This window comes from Diachasma alloeum, unplaced genomic scaffold (assembly GCF_001412515.2).
Source record: "Diachasma alloeum isolate Michigan unplaced genomic scaffold, Dall2.0 Dall_scaffold_00313, whole genome shotgun sequence".
NCBI lineage: Eukaryota > Metazoa > Arthropoda > Insecta > Hymenoptera > Braconidae > Diachasma > Diachasma alloeum.
This window is the reverse complement of record NW_021680452.1, coordinates 1,763,823-1,783,732: the sequence shown is the minus strand read 5'-3', so window position 1 is coordinate 1,783,732 and position 19,910 is coordinate 1,763,823. Positions and strand designations below refer to the sequence as shown.

Here is a 19,910-nt window from a genome sequence, read left to right as displayed (position 1 = left end):
ATCATTCTATCATGATTTTTGGGAATTTCTACATGATGTACCACTCAATTGACAATTTTGGATCACGAAAGATAAAAAAAATCTAGATAACATTCGAAAGATAGTACACGCGGGCCTTTAACCAATTGATCATTTCGGTACGGAAATGTATGTTGTCAATGGACTTGATACATAAATATCGCGTGGGAATATTTTCGAATTGATAAGTATTCTTTCGAAAGCCAAATGTTTGTGCGGGGAGTTATTATTTACCAAAGGGACAGGCAGACTCACGGAAGTGAATTTCGGTATCACGCACTGAAGATAATGATCGGATTGAAATCATTTAAAATCATGATGTTGATATGTGCCGACACGATCGAACATGTCTTATCGTTTGAACCGTCGAGAAGAGCGACTATATGAACTCGGGTCGAATGATGGAGACATCAGAGGTTCCAGTGGATCCAACATGAGAATTCCAACAAGTTCACTTTTGCCTATAGTTGTTCTGACAACTGGGTCTTTGATTAGTCTAGCATGTGCTAGTCCTTTCGTAGTGACGAGGGAGTTGGCTGGAGCAGAACGTCACAGACGTGCTATTGAAAATGGACCGGAATCACCAATTGCAGTGCAAGAACGAATCTCCGCACCAGTCGTTCATGGCGATGTTGCTCAGGTGCGTAGAAATTCTGAATACGTAAAGTTATTCTTACTGGAGGAGAAACCTCAGTTCTATACTCACAATTCCCTCTTTGGCAAGACTGAATACGCAGGGTGAACACGTATGAAAAATCCGTATAGAATTTTTCCATACGGATTGCGTATAGAATTTCTATAGGATTTCCGTATGATATTCGGATATTTCTCTACAGATATTTTTTACACAAAGTATTTCTATACGATTTCTATAGGTTTGATCCTATACGACCCACTGCCACATGTATAGAAACATTTCGTATGGAGTTGCAACATTTCTCTCCGTTTTTCTCTGAAGCGTTTAGACATCTTTCGTATGAAAACAAAAATTTATGTCAAAATTTAGGTATAGAAATAATTTGTATAGATTATTTTTCTCGCTCGGATTTCAGCCAATCAGAGCGCAGTATTTGAGGNTTCTCTCCGTTTTTCTCTGAAGCGTTTAGACATCTTTCGTATGAAAACAAAAATTTATGTCAAAATTTAGGTATAGAAATAATTTGTATAGATTATTTTTCTCGCTCGGATTTCAGCCAATCAGAGCGCAGTATTTGAGGCTGTCAAAGAATTTTATTTCGGAAATTTCTATGAAATTTCCGACGGAAATTCACTAGTAGCTTTTCAAATATTTCTCATCTTTCAACGCATTTCACGTTTAATATTCTGTGTAACAGATAAACAAAAAAGTTGGTTGTAAATGTATGGCTGTGTAAATGTATCCGGATGCTGTTCACTGCACTCTGCTTGACCGAAATTCGAGTGGAAAAATAATCCGTCAAATACCACTCGTGCTTCAAAATTAATTGGATATTTTCCTCAAGCTTCCCTGCCTAGGAACGAGTGTCTCAAATTTTGCAGAAAAATCCATCGTGCTTCGCACTCGCGATTTTAAACCTGCAAAATTTGACACAATCGTTCTTAGGCAACGAAGCTATCGGAAAATATCCGATAATCTTGAAGCACTAGTGGTATTACTACTGAAATTTTTTTTTATCGTTATTTTACATCGCTTCGAGCCGGTTAGGGTATACTGCGATGATGATCAAGACTTTAAATGGTTAAATCGCACCATTCTACCCGAAATATCATATACGGAAATCCTATAGAATTCCTATACGCAATCCGTATAGAAAATTTCTATACGATTTTTCCATACGTGAAGACGCGACCTTGCGTGCAAATTTCAGGAGGATAGAGAATAGAAAATCGGGAATTGAACGGTAAAAAAATTATTAAATACCTATACTAGACTTTCAAATGGTGAACGTTAGAATTTTTCAATACTTCAGCCAATCCCCTTGTGATGAGACTTGATCACACACGAAAAAATGTAATAGAAAACCCTAGCGAATTCGTCATCAGGAAATTCTATTAAATTTTTATTGAACTTTCTATTAGTTTTCGGCTGGAATTCCGGGGAAAAAAATTCCCGCAATAAAATTCCCGGGGTTTAATTAAATTCCGGGGCGGAGTTTAATTTTCTACATTAAAGAAGAGAATTTATATAGCGTTCCACATTTTTGTGACGTCATAGGAAATGAGGGGATGGAATTTGGATGAGGTTGGCGGGGAACTGGGATTGTTGTCAATATGAATAACCAGAAAATTTTTACTGAAAAAAATATAGTGCAGATCGGGGTTCTATTCTATTGGCATGTTCAATAGAAAATATTCAATAGAAAAAGTCAATAAAATTCGATTTTTCTATATAACTCATTCTCTTCAAATATTTTCTATAAAATTCCCTCGGCCCAAATTTTCCAAGTTTTTTTCATTGCATTTATCTTTTCATCACTTCAAGAAAATCAAACAAATAAAAAACTTGGAAAATTTGAGCCGAGAAAATTCTATAGAAAATATCTCAATAAAATAAGTTGTCTAGAAAAATCGAATTCTTTTGACTTTTTCTACGGAATATTTTCGAGTCAGCATTTCCGTAGAATAGGCCAAAAACGGATAGAACACACGGAAAGAAATGTTCAGTAAAAATTACGGAACTCTCACTTCACTCACCGATTACGGAATCGACTCAGAAAATTTAAGTGACGGCATCGTAATTTTTTACAAGAGATTCAGATAAAAATTACGGAACGCTCCGAAAAAATTCCGTGACAGTTAAATTTCCTACAACCACATTTTGCTCCGGAATTACGGAAAAGATACGTAATTTTTATTGAATATTTCTCTCCGTGCATTCAATAGAAATCCAATAGAAATGTCTAGCAAATTCACTACCTTTTTCTATTAAATTTTTTCATCCGTGACATGATACTCAACATCGCTCTTGAAGTTGGTAAATCTATCGGTTTGATTGCTGCAATGAACGTTTCCCAAACTATCGCGCATAATGTTGCTCCAACTATCGCGCACAATCTCATTAGAATCATCGCAGCTAATACCCCTGATTGTCACAACGTTGTCACAATGTTGCGGCAAAATCATTGAAAAATTCTACCGCTCACTATTCAAAAATTGATCATCGTAGCTTCATAATTCCTGTGCCATCAAATTACTGACTTTCCAGTCCACATCCCCTTGCCATTTGCAAACAAAATGCTGACGTCGCCCTGTATTAGTTCAACGGAACTGCGAGAATTTCGAGATATTTTGAACTGATAGAGTCTGTCCTTCCAGATATCCGCAGACGAAACGAATACAATGAGTGACACCTCCCTCACACCGATAGCACAAAGCAGACTATCCCAAATATTACGTCGAATGAGACGCTCATCAAGACCTCAGCATTCATCAGCTGACCAAAAAAAATTGTGTAAATGTGTAGACCTGAGCGACGTCCTAAAAGGCACAAGCCCTCTCTCAAGAATCTTCGTCGATATCTATAATTTCGTGAACTGCGCTCGAGGATCTCTGACGGACTTGACCGAGATCGATTGGTCAGCCCAAGGAGACGAACCGTCAGACGATAATGCACCAGGGGCAAATCAGAATTTAGCGAAGAAACTCAGCAATATACTCAATCCTATTATTGGATTGTTCCAGTTGGCCTTATCAGTGGGGCCAGCTGAAGGCGATGACAGTGATATGCAGTCATTGCCAGCACCTTCGTCTGAGATTGATATCTCTGTCGACAACGTCCGTGGTGGCATCTCGCCGCTGATTGACATGGTCGAGCAGATGATGAGCGATGATGCATCTGCCGCAATAATTGCGGGGCTCGAGGATCAGATTGGAAAATTTTCCGCTGAAGACATCGAAAAGATCGCATCAAGAGCCAGTGACGACAGGTGTAAACGTCTTATACGGAGGAAACTTGAGATTATTCGTTCGTTCCCTGCTCTCCTCCGAAAAATTCTCGACGGTGTTGCTGCGCTCACGAATGTTTTGAAGGACATACAGTCGTCGGTTGACAATCCTGACAGTTTGTGCGAGAAACTCAAGGGGCATCCCATAATTTCCGTAATCAAACACATCGGCGACTTATGGGATCCTGACTCTTCTAAAAAGTCACACTCCTCGCTTACTATTGGAGAATTCAAATAAAGCTATCGTACTGAATTCCAAGGGCGGAGAGAAAGGGAACGCAGAGGGACCTAATGTTGAGGTAATAATCGATTGCGATAAGAAGAGCTGTGAGAGCGATTCACCGTCACCGACATCTGAGGCAATTTTCAATGAAAAATATTCAACAGAAAAAGTCAATGGAATTCGATTTTTCTACATAACTTATTCTCTTCAGATATTTTCTATAGAATTTCCTCAACTCAAATTTTTCAAGTTTTTTGCATTCAATTTTTTTCTTCTCACCCATAAATTCAGTAGCGAAGTCAAACGGTTTAAGTCGATTTTGGCCCTTGGCCAGTTTTCAATGAATATTTAGAAATCTGAGGGAGATAGCAAAATTTTTCTCATAACCTTTTTAGTAGCGCTTAATTCCCTCTACAAAAAAGGTTATTATGAAAATTTCGCCATCTCCTTAAATTCGGAAATATTTCGGGAAAACTCAACTAAAGACTAAATTGACTTAGGCCGTTTGACCACTTCGCTACTGAATTCAATCCATCAATAAAATCAATTCTATTGACTTTTTCTATTTAATATTTTCTATTTAACTAATAGAAACTAATAGAAAGTTCAATAGTATAATCCAGTAGAATTTTCTAACGAATTCGCTAGATTTTTCTATTAAATTTTTCGTGCGTGACACTACTTCAACCTTTTCTTTTTCTGTGTCCAGAAACGTTAACGAGTAGTCCGGTTGCTCCGCTGGAAGTGGAATCCTCTTAGCATTCCCATACGTTGAATACAACGACAACTATGAAGATCTGGTTATTTACGATTCGCCCTCGTCTGGAAGCCTTAGGGACACGTGAGAACGTTCATCCTCGGCACGTCCTTCATCAGCCCTGACTGAATATCAGGACGATTCTGATCGTTCTACAGACAAAACATTGATAGCATGTTTTCCGATTTTTAATTATCATATGGCGATGGGATTCTCTTGTTGAAAAAATTAACGGTACCTTTAGTGCCCCCGTTTCCAGTAGTTTTATGTTAAGTCATAGATGCCTTATAAACGCGTAGTTCGCTAACAGGTCATGGAACTCATCATCAGAGTGGGATCTAATTTCTTTAAGGGGGGCCCAGGTGATATTTGAATGTCTTCGGTTGATGAAAATAACTATTGAGCGACTCTTGATATATCACGGGGTACCTGAAAAACTAAGAAAAAATTCGTACTCAACTCATTTTGCTCTGTACGGCAGACGAAAACGTAATTTTTCGTGTTTTTGGCTTTGAAATCCTCCTCGCACCACAATTTTCATACAATTTAACTTTTTTTTTTAATGGTCGTTAGATTCCATAGAAAAAATTAGGTTTTTTTTCGATTATCCCAATTAGATCATAGAAAAGGTAATTTTTTCGGTTTACTCATTTTTTCCCTCCTTTCATGGTATAAAAATCATTATTCTGAACACCTGTTTTTTTAATGTTCAACTACTCAGAACAGTAATTTTTATACCGTATGAAAAAAGTAAAAAACGAGTAAACGGAAAACAATTAGGTTTCCTATGATCTAATTGCGGGAATCGAAAAAAATCTAGTTTTATTCTATAGAATTTAAATAACATTCTGAAAAAAAATCAAAATCAAATCAAACAAGATCAAATCGTATAGAATGGGTTGGGCACGAAATTCTTCCAAGTTTTTTAGATAGACTCCATGATATATCAATCAAAAGTCTCTCGATGGTTATTTTCATCAACCGAAAACTTTCAAATTTCACCTGGATCCCCCCTTAACACGATCATGAAGAGTGTGAGAATTCGATTCTTGCAGAATAATTTTCTTAGCACAGAAAATGGTTTGAAGTTTTCGACTCTGATCGAATGTCACATGACCCCTCAATCTACCATTATCAGCTATGATGATTGTTTTAGAATAGGTAAATAGATTGCTGATGAACTTAGATCGTAATATTACAGTATTGATTATTCATGATTAATTAATCAATTAATTTTCAACTATGCCGAAATAAAGTATGATGAAATAATGAATCTATTTGGGTTTAGTAGTACTTCACTGATATTGCGTGCCCCAAATCCAATTCGTTCCAGAGGGACGCATGTCCGCACCCATTTTTATACATTTTCGACATTTATCGTGAGTTCGGTGTAAGGAGATGTCCCCGTAGCCGAACTTTTTGAATGTTCAATAGAAAACTTGCGTGAAGCTCAATTCTGGCGAATTTCCCTACGCAGACATTCCTCATAACATGCACTGAGAGAAAAACAAACACGTTGTCAAACAAGTCTTGTTCGAGCCAACAAAATCGCTAGTGGAAAATTGCTAAAAGAGAATTTGTTTGGTTCGAATTTGAAAGTCTCAAACGTGAGTAATTGTTCTGCTTCCGACAGCAACGAAATATTTGGCTCAAGAGGCGGATAATTCACACCAGACGGTGCCTTTTCACGATGAAAATATCTCATATAGAGGAAAATTTATCAACAAATATTTTAAGTGTTCATTTCTTGGATGTGATTATTAGACAGTCGAAATAAAAAACTACTATCCCTTATTTCGCATGAAAGGAAGATTTTTTGGGAGCAAAATACGTACGTATGGGAGTATCGAAAAACGAAGGAGTAGTGCTAGAAATGACATTTCATCCGTGTACAGAGAATGCATTTTTTTTTCACTACTAAATCTATTTGTGCGGCAAACATTTTTCATTCCGACGCACTCTCTGCATGTTCGACACAAAAAAATCCTTTTTTGATAATTTCCAAAAAACTATTTTCTTGGCACAAGTAAGACTTGTTTGAGAACTTTGTCGCTTTTCTCTCAGTGTAGGGATAGCTAAATGGTGAAAATTATGGAGGTATATTGCCTAAATGTCTTATAATAATTAATTGAAAATTAGTCGTTTCCGAGGCCAATTTTTCGAACAAACCGTAAATTACGTCTAGCAAAACGTAATTTATGTTTAGGTTCTTCTATGTAAAGGGTATGAAAACAAATTTTTAGATTTTTTTCAAAATGCACTAAGAGAAAAATCGACATATCACGAAAATTATTTGTTGAGCGAAAAACATCGCATACATACATGCGATCAATTTATGGTAGGTTTCAGACAAGGAATCGGTGCTCTTCGGGCTAAGGAGGAACTTACTGAATGAAAAGGTGATGTCTTTCTTCGAAATGAGATAATATTCCTTAAAACACAAGAATAGTTTGACAGAAGGATCTTTTCTTTGCTTCCCTTCGAACTCAAAGCGATTGAGCGTGAGCGACGGTTATATTCTTTTAATATCTGGAGGTTTTCCTCTGCATAAACTCTCTATTCATTCAATATGAAAGTCATGGTCATGATTCATGATTCACTGAATCAAAGCTTTTAATATTTTTAGTCATTTTCTCATCTTCTGACACGAAAAAACCGATTTCTTGTGGCAAGAAATTCTCACTTTATCAGGAAATTTTCATGTTCAAGTCATGAACACTTGACCGAAATATGACATTGTCTGACACATTATCCGGAATTCTTATCCCAAGAAATTTATCCTCAAGAGATGAGATATTTGGCGCTAGAAATTAGTTTTGTGATATTATCACGATACTTCTCTCAGTGTGTCCATCACAGAAAAACAGGAATTTTTCGGAACCTGCAAAATCGAGCGTTTTTAATGGAACAATCCATTCTTCTCAGGCTTGAAAAAAATTGGATTGTCATTCAAATAGGGATTAAATATTACCAGTTAATTTCCAAAACCATACATTTTTGACTTCCGAATAAAAGCTTGTAATCATTCAAATTTAGGTTTGGAATTTTTCGTGAAAAAAAATCCAAACATTTCTAAAAATTTAATTATTCGCTAATGAATCGGTAAAATTTAATCATTCTTCGTTTTCAAATGCAGTATTGTTGACCCTTATCCATTGAAATTAATTAAAATTTAATCCCTGTATTAATTTTCAACATTTTCTAATTTTTAACTTCCCGACCCGAAGGTGGGAAAGTTACATGATTTCTTCTTGTTTCATGACCCCTAGAAACTTTTGCGACTTTTTGTCGATACCGGTCTGTATGTGTGAATGTGCAACAAAGCGATCCAAATTTTTTTCTCAATCGATGCGTCTTCATCGAACTAAGAACTAATGAGATTGTAACACAATCGCCTCAGTGTTCTGGTAGTTATTCGTAAAAAATCTGAAAAAACGTTTAAAAAATTGAGTTTTTTCACAAATGGGATGAATTCATCATGCGAAACGATGTCATTTGAATTTGTCGAATTGCAATTGGGAAATCTTCTCGTAAAGTACGCTATGACGTATGATGTAATTTTGGAAAACAATGACTCAGCGGTTCCTCGGCGGTTTTTCAATGAATCAACAAAACATTGAAATGGCATTCTTCCACAAATGGGGTCATTAATTTCTGCGAAATAATGTGATTCGATTGTTTTTTATTTATTGCAAAATTTTGGAAAAGCCATTGACCCAGAAGTTCTTCGTTAATTAATCAATTATAAATAAAACACTGATTCAATGTACACTCTTGTCTTTCTATTCGTGCCATAATAACAAAAAAAAATGATAAAATCGATAAATGATATATGATAGGAGAAAATTATATGCAAAATGAACATTCGGAAGCATACTGCTAATTCATTAGCACACGGAGAGAAATTCTTTCGAAAAATTTGAGTGCGAGTACTAGAAAAATCAAAATTGATCGTCTATGAAACATTCTAGAGCTGTTAAGGTAAAATTTCTGGGGATTTCAATGAAAAAATCATCTAAGTACGAGAAAAATTGTCGTACTACCCAATAAAATTTCTAGTGCCAGCAACTGGAATTTTGCCTTGGCCGTCACTTCGCGCTCTTCTATCCCGTGCTAGCACTAGAATTTTTTTAGAGAATTTCTCTCCGTCCAACAATAGCTATACTATATAAAAACCAATTACTCCATTTATTTCATTGCTCCCGAATAGAATCATTGTAATCGTCCAATTTTCACATTTTCTAATTTTGATTGTAATGATGTTTTGAATGGTCTGAAACGGAAAAATAGTAAATTCATGCCCACCGCCACCTTATCGATGGCGGATTTTTAGAAAATTGAGTAACTAAGTGACTAAAGTAATTCAAAAAAAATCTGAAATTTTGTCAGATTATATTCTTAATGAGGACTAACTCTGTTCAAAATTTCCACCCGATCGATCTAATAGTTTTTGAGAAAAACCGATTCGTTTTAAAATCATTTTCATCAAATATCTTCAAAACTAGTGGACCGATTTCGATTGCTTTTTTCCAAATATTCATTTCGATGCCTTCTATCTAAATCAATGAAAACATAGCCGTTCCTACAATGTTTTCGAGATATTCCCGTTTTTCTGTTTTTTTCGTAAAAAACTTTGTCATCACTCTAGCTTGTGTAAAAATCGAGATATAAACTTGTCTTTTGATTTTTGCACAAGCTAGAGTAATTACAAATCCAGATATCAACTTGTTTTTTCATTTACAAAACTGAGGTTTACAAGCCGAGTCGAAGGTGAAGTCGACCGTAGCATTCATTAAAAATGAAGCAGAGAATCACTTTGGGAAGTCAAATGCTTCCAAACAACAACGGTATTGTTACAATCATTCTTTATTAAAGAAAACATAATTCAGCACAGAACAACAGTCATCCAGTAAAATATGTCATACGTAATCATTAATTCACCGGAAAACAATATGTTCATCTAAAAGAGAAAGTCTATGTTATAAGCCCCCTGTATAAAATTCCTTCCAGACCCCCCCAAACTCCTGAATAAAATATCTGTCTCATTCCGTCGTTCCCCAATGCAATAGCTATTCACACTTCAGATCTCCATTCTATATTTACAATTAAACTCCTTCGAAATCTGAAAATGCTGTGGCAGAGATTTTTTTTAATTTACTCTCTATTTCCAAATTAATATTTGTGTCAAGGCAGCATGAAAGACGCTCCTCTGCCAGTTAAAATACGCCTATAGTATGACCTAAGAAGCAATTGATATTATAATTAACTAAGTGCAATGTGTCAACAGCGGGCAATACATTTGGACGTGAACAATAAATAACTGCCCGAGAAGAGATCAACACATACGATTAACAATAATTTATTTTTCTCCGAAGCACGATGGTTTTTTTTGGCAGTGTACTAGCAATGAAATTAATCATCGGCTTCCAACTTCGAGCCCTGAATTTCGAATATCTAGTCATGAATACATGGAATAAAAGTACATTAGTTTGAGGGATTAAAAGTGGAGATGTGCTTTGTAAAATCAATGATCATTGCTTGGTCAGTAAATACCCGACGGTCTATAATACTAAGTGTTCATCTTGTTCTGTTTGATTAAGAGTTTCATCTCATAATATTCATCGTGGGTGTAAGACGCTTCGATTGTACGACAACGTTATCTGCAATTACACGAAAAATATTTCACTTATCGTTAGTTCTTTCGAGTTATTTTTCACACTTGTGGATCTAATATACAATTCTTTCGGTTAATTTTCTTTTAGGTCGCGTGAGATTACTTTTTATGGGCCATTTCCAGAGCTGGGGACGATTTCGTGAAAATCGAATTTCACATACACTGAGGAAAAAATCATTTTTTAATTTTAAATATCGATTTACTTGAGAGAAGTATTTATTTTGTCAATATCATATTTCTCCTGTTGAGTCATTCCCAGACAGTCCTCGTTCGGCTTCGATTATGACAATTATATTGCTTTAGAAGAGGATCATGTTAGTTATGACTTTGAGTGAACTCCCGCAATATTATAGACATTGAAAACTTAATCAAAATTCTTTTCTCTACAAAATAAGAAATTTAGGAAAAATGAATAATTATTGAAGGATTTCATCCAAGGTCATGCACAGCATAGTCATCGTCTAGAGACACATGATTGTCATAACTTAAACCTGATCGGGCTCGCCTGGGAATGACTCGATTAGAGAAATTCGATTTTGAAAAAATAAATACTTCTCTGAAGTAAATGAATATTTGGCAAAAATATTTTTGTTCTCAGTGCACGATAAAACTGTTCAGTAGGTCGATGCCGGAGAAAACCGCCCAGTGAATGGACGGACGTTTGGTTTTTAGCAATTCAAAAAAAAAACGATCGAAAAAAAGTCGCCATTTCGGGGTTACGAATCCCAACAGTTAGCGAAAAATCAAAGCAACAATTCACATTTCAGCAATTTTTTGCATAATTTCCTATCCAAAAACAGCTTGTCCATCTACTGGATAGTTTACCCTAATTATTTCAAGTCCAAGTTAGATTAAACACTATTCATTCATGTTTTATTCTGAAAACTGGAATGAAATAAATTTTCGATGTTCTATACAAACTGAATGATGAATGGAATCGAATTGCCGATTTGGTTCAACTATTCGAATGAATACATCAAATAGTCGACAGAATTCGTCGCATGGGACTTGTTCTGTTTGTCAAGTGTTAAATATCAATATGAAACTCTGGCATCGTCTCCAGCAGTTTAAAATATTCATCAGTTTTATTAAGTTTAAATCAACTGGTGGGATGAGAAAATTGTTGTGATGTGATTCCAAGTGATGAAATGAACATATTCAGAGTCACCTATTAATTTCAAAATACGAATTTTCTTGATGAAATTGTTTCAAATCCGACGGAAATTATAAACCGTTCTAGTCGTTCCCTGATATTTCAGTAGCGAAGCGATTGAACGGTTTAAGGTTTATCCCAAGACAATTCTAAATAACTTACTAAAGTCCGAAAAAAATTCTAAATGAAATTCTAAATAAATTCAGAAAACTTTGTGGCAGACCATCTACCAAATCTATTAAATCGATTCACCGCTTCGTTACTAATTTGCTATTCCATTGGAGCAGAATTTAGAATAGAATGAAATATAACTGTTTACTCCAGTCTTTCAATAAAGTCGCGTAGCCAACAGGATTTTTCATACGCGAGTTATTCTCTTCAAATTCTTTAATTATCCTGAGTAGTTTTTAATGTTTATCGAACACCATCGCAATTGAAAAAATTAAGTGATGCGATTTCAAGTGATAGAAGAAAAAAAATCACAATCCCATCAACTATTAATTTTAAAATTAAACTTTTATCGATCAAACTATTTAAAATACGATAGAAATTTCCCTGATATTTCAGCAGCGAAACGATTAAACGGTTTAAGGTATATCCCAAGACAATTCTAAATAACTTACTAAAGTCCGAAATAAATTCTAAATGAAATTCTAAATGAATTCAGAAAATGTTGCGGCAGACCATCTATCAAATCTATTAAATCGATTCACCGCTTCTTTACTAATTCGCTATTCCATTGGAGCAGAATTTGGAATAGAATGAAATATGACTGTTTACTCCAGTATTTCAATAAAGTCGCGTAGCCAACAGGATTTTTCATACGCGAGTTATTCTGTTCAAATGCTTTAATTATCCTTAGCAGTTGTTAATGTTTATCGAATACCATCGCAATTGAAAAAATTAAGTGATTCGATTTCAAGTGATAGAAGAAAAAAAATCACAATCCCATCAACTATTAATTTTAAAATTAAACTTTTATCGATCAAACTATTTAAAATACGATAGAAATTATTTTAAATATTTTTCTAGATCGAATTATTCTAACAATTTTTCATCCACCTCTACAGAGATGAAAGAGACACTCGTTGTTCCTCGATATTTGCTCTTCGGTGATTTGAGCGAAATAAAGAACAAAATAGAACGGTCCGTTTTATTTAAATATTCCAACAAAGAAGTTAAATAGTCAATAGAATTTTTGCTAAGAAACTTATTCTGTTTATTAGATCTTAATTATCATAATAAAATTCTTTCATTATCTACAACAATTTCCAATATTCATTAAATACTGTTGTGATTGAAAAATTAATGTGATGTGATTTCAAGTGATGGAACAAAAATATTCAGAATCCCAGCAGAATCTCAACTATTAACTTTGACATAGAATCTGTGTCGATCAAACTATTCCAAATACAATAGAAGTTATTCGAAATAATATTTTTCTGCTTCGAACTATTCCAATATTTTTTCACCCAACTCTCCTAAAATGAAATAGTTGCTTGTAATTTCTCGATATTTGTTCTTCAGTGATTTTAATCCATTTGAGCAGAATAAAGAATACACGGTCAGTGACCCGGTTATGGAACCCGGTCAAGTCCAAGTCAATGTTTTATCAAATGGAAAAAGACCATTTCAAATGTTGAACTGAAAATATTTCAAGATACATTCCTTATTCCCCACGAAAATATGTCTATTTGTAATTCAAAAAATACTTCACCCAGCTCTGAAAATTTCTTAACAAAACAGATCTCAGCGGACGAATCACACCACAAAATTCATTATGAGAAAGTCATTATCTCACTCTGTCCTGCCGTCACAAAATCCATTCAAATTATAAAACAATAATATTAAATCGTAACAATTATTATCAAAGGCAGTGAAAATCTATCTAAATGTGAAGAGAGAAAAATTCTATTGAATCACCGGAATTAATATGATGGAGGATTGATGAAGAGTGGCATTATCAGAAAATCTCGAGAATTATCTATAGTGATGGATGCGGGGTTATAATGCAAGCCACGGATGGTTCCTGATGGACTCTCGACTGCGATCACCATAGTCATACGTCAGTTCAATGCCTATTGGTATATCCTCTTTAGCAGTCAGCACGAGATGTGGTATTGTGTCGACTTCAACGACTCGGGCTATTAAATTACCATTACGCGAATGATTAACGAGTCTTCCTAGTTTATCACTCTCAGCTGTTGCATCCACACTGGAACAGAAAAAAATGAGTACAAAATTAGTCTCTGTGCTGCACGAAGGTGGAGAAAAGACGGCACCATTCAAAACAATACATGATAATTTCAATTCACAAATTCATTTTATGGAAAGTCCATAAACGTCACGTTAGTTGTTTTGATAGTGAGAAAACTATCAAAACAAGTGTTTTTGAAGCGTACCAGAAGTTGAGGAAAGTCCTAGACCTATTTTATTTATTTTATTGATCGATTAATTGATTGATTGATTTATTTATTTATTCATTCATTTATTTTTTCAGAACTTCCCATTCTTCGTTTGCAAATGTTTATAAAGTGTCTCGATAATGTTGATTATACATCTGAAAAATATGTGAAATAATTTAATTTTCAATAGCACAATCCGCCTTTCCAACGAAAATAGGTAAATCTGTATCGAAAATATTGAAAATACACTAGATTCAGGACGTTGCCCAACTTTTCATACAGTTTCAAATCATTGTTTTAATTGCAAAAATGGAAAAAAAATTAAAGGAAATGAAATGTGAAATAATTGGCGAAATTCAAGTTCTTCAAAATTTTTTAAAGTCTACCATTTTAGGCATTTAGGGATTGAAAAAAGAATTCCACCCAACAAACCCTCAAATGTAGAAAAAGATCAAATTTTTTGGTGCTTGATTAATTGCAATCGGTTGATTAGAATATCAGTTAAATGTAAATAACGCAAAAACACGGAGACGATTACATTTTCCATACGGGCTATAGAAAAATTATTTTAAAAAACAGGAGATGTTTGTTCTAATCCCAGAACCCTGTCAACTTTGAGTTTTTGATCTTTTTTTATGTTTTTATATTTATGTTCTTATTTTTTTTTTAAATAACTGTAAATTATATATTTGTACTTGATCGCATTTTTTGTAATGATTTACTCTGTAATTAGCTTTATGCTGATGGGTCACGATGCACAATAAATAAATAAATAAATAAATAATTGAGACAAAATTGCGAAGTAAGCTCACCAATACTGATGTCCACGATGTTGAAAATAATACATGTAACAACCGGTGCTTTGATCTTTGGCATACTCAGCCTCACGTTTCTTAGCAGTCACTTGATCGATGAGCTCTCCAACATACTCCACCACGAATTCACCTTTGTTAAATTCACGAGTTGTCACAACACCTCTACCTTTGCCCACGAAATACTTTTTCTGAAAGAAATCATATTCATAGAATTTACACTATCGTTCATAAATGCTTTTCTACTTTTGTAGTCTAACATCAAAGCTTTCATTTGAGCCCCATTTGACCCTAAGTTTCCGAACATTTCACAATGATTTTATTAGTTTAACTTTGCAAGTCTAATTTTGAATCTCGATATTGAACCGTTAGAAAACATTTTGAAAGTCTGAAAAAAAACTAGAAAGTTTCCTTTTGGAGGCAGATTGATGAAATAATTTTAAAAGTGCAATTTTACAAAATTACGAGCATTTTCTGGAAATCATTTATAAACAATCAATTTTCCACAAACTTCATTAATATTCAGAATTTTATCAGAAATCGATTTCATGTCTGAAGAAATAAGGTTTCCGAAAGTTAAAAAAAATTTAAATTGTTTATTTATAAACGACAAATGAGTAGTGAAGTGGTCAAACGGTTTAAGTCAATTCCATTCTAGCGTCAGTTCTCGATGAATATCCTAAATTCTAAAGGAGTTGGCAAAATTTTCCTAAAAATCTTTTTTGTAATGAAAAGTGAAGACTATCGAAAAAGATCTTACAAAAATTTCGCTATCTTTCTTAAATTCCGAGTTATTCAACAAAAACAACTGGGAGCTACGTCAACTGAAACCGATTGACAACTCCACTACTGAAATGTTAGAAATAATAATAATTCTGTTGCAAAATGCAGTTATAAAGACGCTGAATATTAATGATTTTTTCAAATTTCTCTCACGCAATTTAATTAACAAATTTCACAATTGAAAGTGATTGGATGTATAATGTGATCTGTACCAAACTGGAAAAAATACTTGGATATCCTTAAGAACTACCCTAATGTGAAATTTCATGAGATGCTTAGACTCTTTATTATGCTGTAGGGTATCGATGCCCAATAAACTAAAAAACGAGTGAATACTCTATGTACAATAAAAAATCGATTTTTTGTTGCACGAAAAAATTTAATTGAAAAACCTATCGAATTCGATAGAAAATTCTATTCAATTTCTATTAAACTTTTTATTAGTTTTTGGCTGATTCTATCGACATGTTCAATAGAAAACATTCGATAGAAAAGTCAACAGAATTCGATTTTCCTATATAACTTATTCTTTTCATATATTTCCTATAGAATTTGCTCGACACAAATTTTCTAAGTGTTTTTCATTCTATATTTCTTTTCTTCTCATCAAGAAAATCAAACGAAAAAACTAAGAAAATTTGAGTCGAGGAAATTCTATAGAAAATATCTCAATCGAATAAGTTATATAGAAAAATTGAATTCGATTGACTTTTTCTACTGAATATTTTCTATTGACTATTTCAATAGAATCAGCCAAAAACTAATAGAACAGTTCAATAGAAATTCAATAGAATTTTCTAACGAATTCGATAGGTTTTTCTATGAAATTTTTTCGTCCGTGGATACACACCTCCAAGCCTTCCTCGACCTGACGAATGACTTTGCTCTCAAGATCCCTTTGTTTCTCCTCTAGAACAGTCTTTTTACATTTACGAACACTCCTCCTAACAGGAAAGTACTCTGTAACTTTGTGATTAGGGCTTGTAATATTAAGATCCGTTAGACGTTGATTTCCCCCATTAGCCTTGAGCTTTCCCCTGCCCCGTCCAGTGGGCTTTCTCCCCACAGGCTTAGCCAGCGGTGGTGAAACAATCAGATGTTTCTTATCATCTTCCGTCGAACTCCTCGTGTCTGAGTCATCATTTTGTACATCTGGCATGTTGATACGATGGGGAGTAGGTGGATCTTCACATGGTACGTGAACAGGAGTCTCATCTGTCTTGAAGAGCTCCTTCATGGGGCGAATCGGTGAAATGGCCTCAAACTCTGCACTCTCATTCTTCACCTGAATATCTGTGCGATACAATTCATTCTCTGTGATGATACACGTGGTCACATGCTCCACAATCTTTGTCCTTTCTCCGTTCACAATACCAGATGGTGGAGGCGACAGGTACGACGCAATTCCCCTTGTTCCAGGACTCACTTCTCTCATTTTACCGTCTATTTTCTTTTCTAGTTTGATTCCCTTCCTCAAGGGAGATGTTATTGCTCCATTCGCCCCATTTAGGGCTGTTGATCTTGTGTGGATCGAGCTGGGTGCTGTCGTTCGTTTTCTTCGACCTGAGGAGAATTTATAGATTATACTAAAGAAGCTCTAGTAAATAAATTTGAATGTCTTTCTGAAATGACTTTCTTAAGGTCCGGGTGGACTATCTTTCGAACGTTATCTCGATTGTTTTTCCATCTTCATAATGTAAAATATATTACAGTTTCCTAAAATTTATGGCTGTACAAGAAATAAGTCCGATAGAGAGAAAATAGTGAATGTATAATTTATCATGGTAGATAAAGATCTGACAGCCATTGACTGCTGTGACAAATGACGACCGAACAGTTATTAGATACATCAAATTATTAATTTGGAATTTCCTCCCTATTGGGTTTATTTCCCAATATTATTCAAAAACGCTCTTTAAAAAGGTTCAGCTTTTTTTCAAATTTTTTTTGATTGTACAAACATAATTTTTGGAGACGCCAGGGCTATGTAAAACTGAATAGCAATTGGAGATCATTTCATATTATCAAAATTAAAAAAAACAATCAGGATCGCGTTCGAAAGATAATCCACCCGGGCCTTAAAGTAATTTCCCTCAATTCATCGACCGTTTGGATTCATAAAAGAAAAGACGTTGACGTTCGAATTATAGATTTGACTTGGATTTTTTTTTCGTTAGATGCGAAAAATCTAGAAATTTTTTGACACCCCATGGAAAATTATCGGCCGTTTTGTAAGCAAGATCCATTATTTAGTGATGAGAAGAACATGTCTGGGGAAATATTAATATTTTGCAAAATGTAATTTGGGGGATACTTGTTAGGTATGAATTTAATATGCAAATATCCAAATATATAGCGCAGCCTATTGAAAGGGTGAAGCAATTTTAATGGAGCTGGAGATTATTTCACGAAAATCGTACGAAAATAGTATTTCACATGGGCTTTGAGGATAAAATCGTGAAATTGTATTTTGAGGATAAAGTACTATTTAAAATCATCATTTCAAGAGGCCCTACGGGGCTAGCGTACTGCGGTGGTGGGCAGTCTTAGCTTTGGGAAGCTATAGTAAGCAGCGCCGAGAGTGGTTACTAGATGGAATGACGAACACGATTCATTAATTCATGTTTTTTCAACTAAAATTGAATAGACATTCCCTATTTAGTTTAGCAGAACGGAGAAAGAAATATAGGGGAGGTTGGGGTAAAACGGACACGTTTGAATATTTTTAAAACGTTAATGAGGGGTTGAAATGTTGATAAAATTTAATATTTTCTTTTTCAATACAAAGAACAATTCTTTCCCGTTGTGAGGAGCCTAAACTGAGCTCCATTGATCTATTTGTTTCTGAGTTATCAATAATTTAAAAAATGTCTAGTGTCCGTTTTACCCCCCCCCCCTTCGTATGAAACAAAATAAAATATTCAATAGAAGTTGAATAGAAACCCAATAGATTTTTCTCTTAAATGTTTTCGTGCGCAATTCTTCTAAAATTTAGTATTTTTTTTTAATTTTCCAATCTATGTTGACATTGAATTTTCCAAACATTGATGATACATTGAATACTTATATTCTCGATAAAAAATTAACGAAAGCTATCTCGAGTTGTTTGTTACAAATATTTTCGTTGTTAATGATGTTTAATTAAAACAATTTGAAACTTTCTAAAATAAAATTCCATAATTGTCACCGTCATTTCTTACCCACATACATCCACACGAAAAAATTTAATAGAAAAACCTATCGAATTCGTTAGAAAATTCTATTGAACTGTTCTATTAGTTTTTAGCCGATTCTATTGAAATGTTCAATAGAAAATATTCGGTAGAAAAATTCGATAGAATTCAATTTTTCTGTATAACTTATTCTATTGAGATATTTTCTATAGAATTTGCTCGACTCAAATTTTCCAAGTTTTTTTCATCCTATTTTTCTTTTCTTCTCATCAAGAAAATCAAACGAAAAAATAGAAAATTTGAGCCAACGAAATTCTATAGAAAATATCTCAATAGAATAAGTTATACAGAAAAATTGAATTCTATCGAATTTTTCTACCGAATATTTTCTATTGAACATTTCAATAGAATCGGCTAAAAACTAATAGAACAGTTCAATAGAATTTTCTAACAAATTCGATAGGTTTTTCTATTAAATGTTTTCATCCGAGTTAGTTCAAATATGGCGGGCTGTTCATAGAGCATCTATGGCGTCTCCTAGGAAAGTTGTCTACAATCTAATATTCAATTACAGGACTCATCGTTAATTACAATGTTTCCCCGATATCAATAGCAAATTAACCGCGCCCCAACAACCCCCACAAAACTCTCACCTAATGCTGCTCAAAATAATTAAAATCCCCAGGCCAACGGTATTGGCAGCATCAAAATATAACCTGAATTCGGTACAAATTACCAAAATAATTTCATCCTCAATTCCAACAGAAAGACATACCTTTCACCATCGTGAATATTGGCACCGCGCAGGATGAATATTCACACGAGTCGAGGAAGGCTCGAGGAAGCCCCCAAGCACTAATTAATCGAGTTTATTTTGACCTGCTCCGGACACTTGATAAATTCCATACAATTTTCTAAAACCCAGCGTCCCAGCCAGTCCCAGCCTCCTTCGAAACTCACTAGCGCCATTGGCGGCCGCGTCGTTGCTA

The 19,910-nt window shown here is 34.4% G+C and overlaps 2 protein-coding genes across 3 annotated transcripts; one reads left to right on the top strand and one right to left on the bottom strand.

Moving 5' to 3' along the window:
- The first annotated feature begins 445 nt into the window (after nucleotides 1-445).
- Nucleotides 446-5,140, top strand: LOC107039934. Its single transcript, XM_015259795.1, has 3 exons — nucleotides 446-658; nucleotides 3,313-4,240; nucleotides 4,874-5,140. Exons 1-2 carry the CDS (start codon nucleotides 452-454, stop codon nucleotides 4,177-4,179), a joined length of 1,074 nt encoding a protein of 357 aa, XP_015115281.1. The 5' UTR covers nucleotides 446-451; the 3' UTR covers nucleotides 4,180-4,240; nucleotides 4,874-5,140.
- Nucleotides 5,141-9,769: 4,629 nt separating this feature from the next.
- LOC107039969 (N-lysine methyltransferase KMT5A-A) lies at nucleotides 9,770-19,863 on the bottom strand. Of its 2 annotated transcripts, XR_001460990.1 has the most exons (5): nucleotides 19,697-19,863; nucleotides 16,599-17,311; nucleotides 14,966-15,156; nucleotides 13,672-13,963; nucleotides 9,770-10,581 (listed from the first exon to the last, which is right to left on the bottom strand). XR_001460990.1 is itself a non-coding variant. In XM_015259848.1 (4 exons), the coding sequence occupies exons 1-4, from the start codon at nucleotides 19,704-19,706 to the stop codon at nucleotides 13,753-13,755; spliced, it is 1,125 nt and encodes a 374-aa protein (XP_015115334.1). In that variant the 5' UTR covers nucleotides 19,707-19,863; the 3' UTR covers nucleotides 9,770-13,752. The 2 variants fall into 2 exon arrangements, 1 of the variants encoding a protein (XP_015115334.1); XM_015259848.1 differs by having other exon boundaries at nucleotides 9,770-13,963.
- Between the last annotated feature and the right edge of the window lie 47 nt (nucleotides 19,864-19,910).

Coding starts and splice junctions, on each gene's coding strand:
- LOC107039934 (XM_015259795.1), top strand. CDS start 452: ATGAGAATTCCAACAAGTTCACTTTTGCCTATAGTTGTTCTGACAACT. Junction 659..3,312: donor TTCATGGCGATGTTGCTCAG/GTGCGTAGAAAT, acceptor CTGTCCTTCCAG/ATATCCGCAGACGAAACGAA.
- LOC107039969 (XM_015259848.1), bottom strand. Junction 15,157..16,598: donor AGGTCGAGGAAGGCTTGGAG/GTGTGTATCCAC, acceptor GATTTCTTTCAG/AAAAAGTATTTCGTGGGCAA. Junction 13,964..14,965: donor CATCGTGGACATCAGTATTG/GTGAGCTTACTT, acceptor TTTCTGTTCCAG/TGTGGATGCAACAGCTGAGA.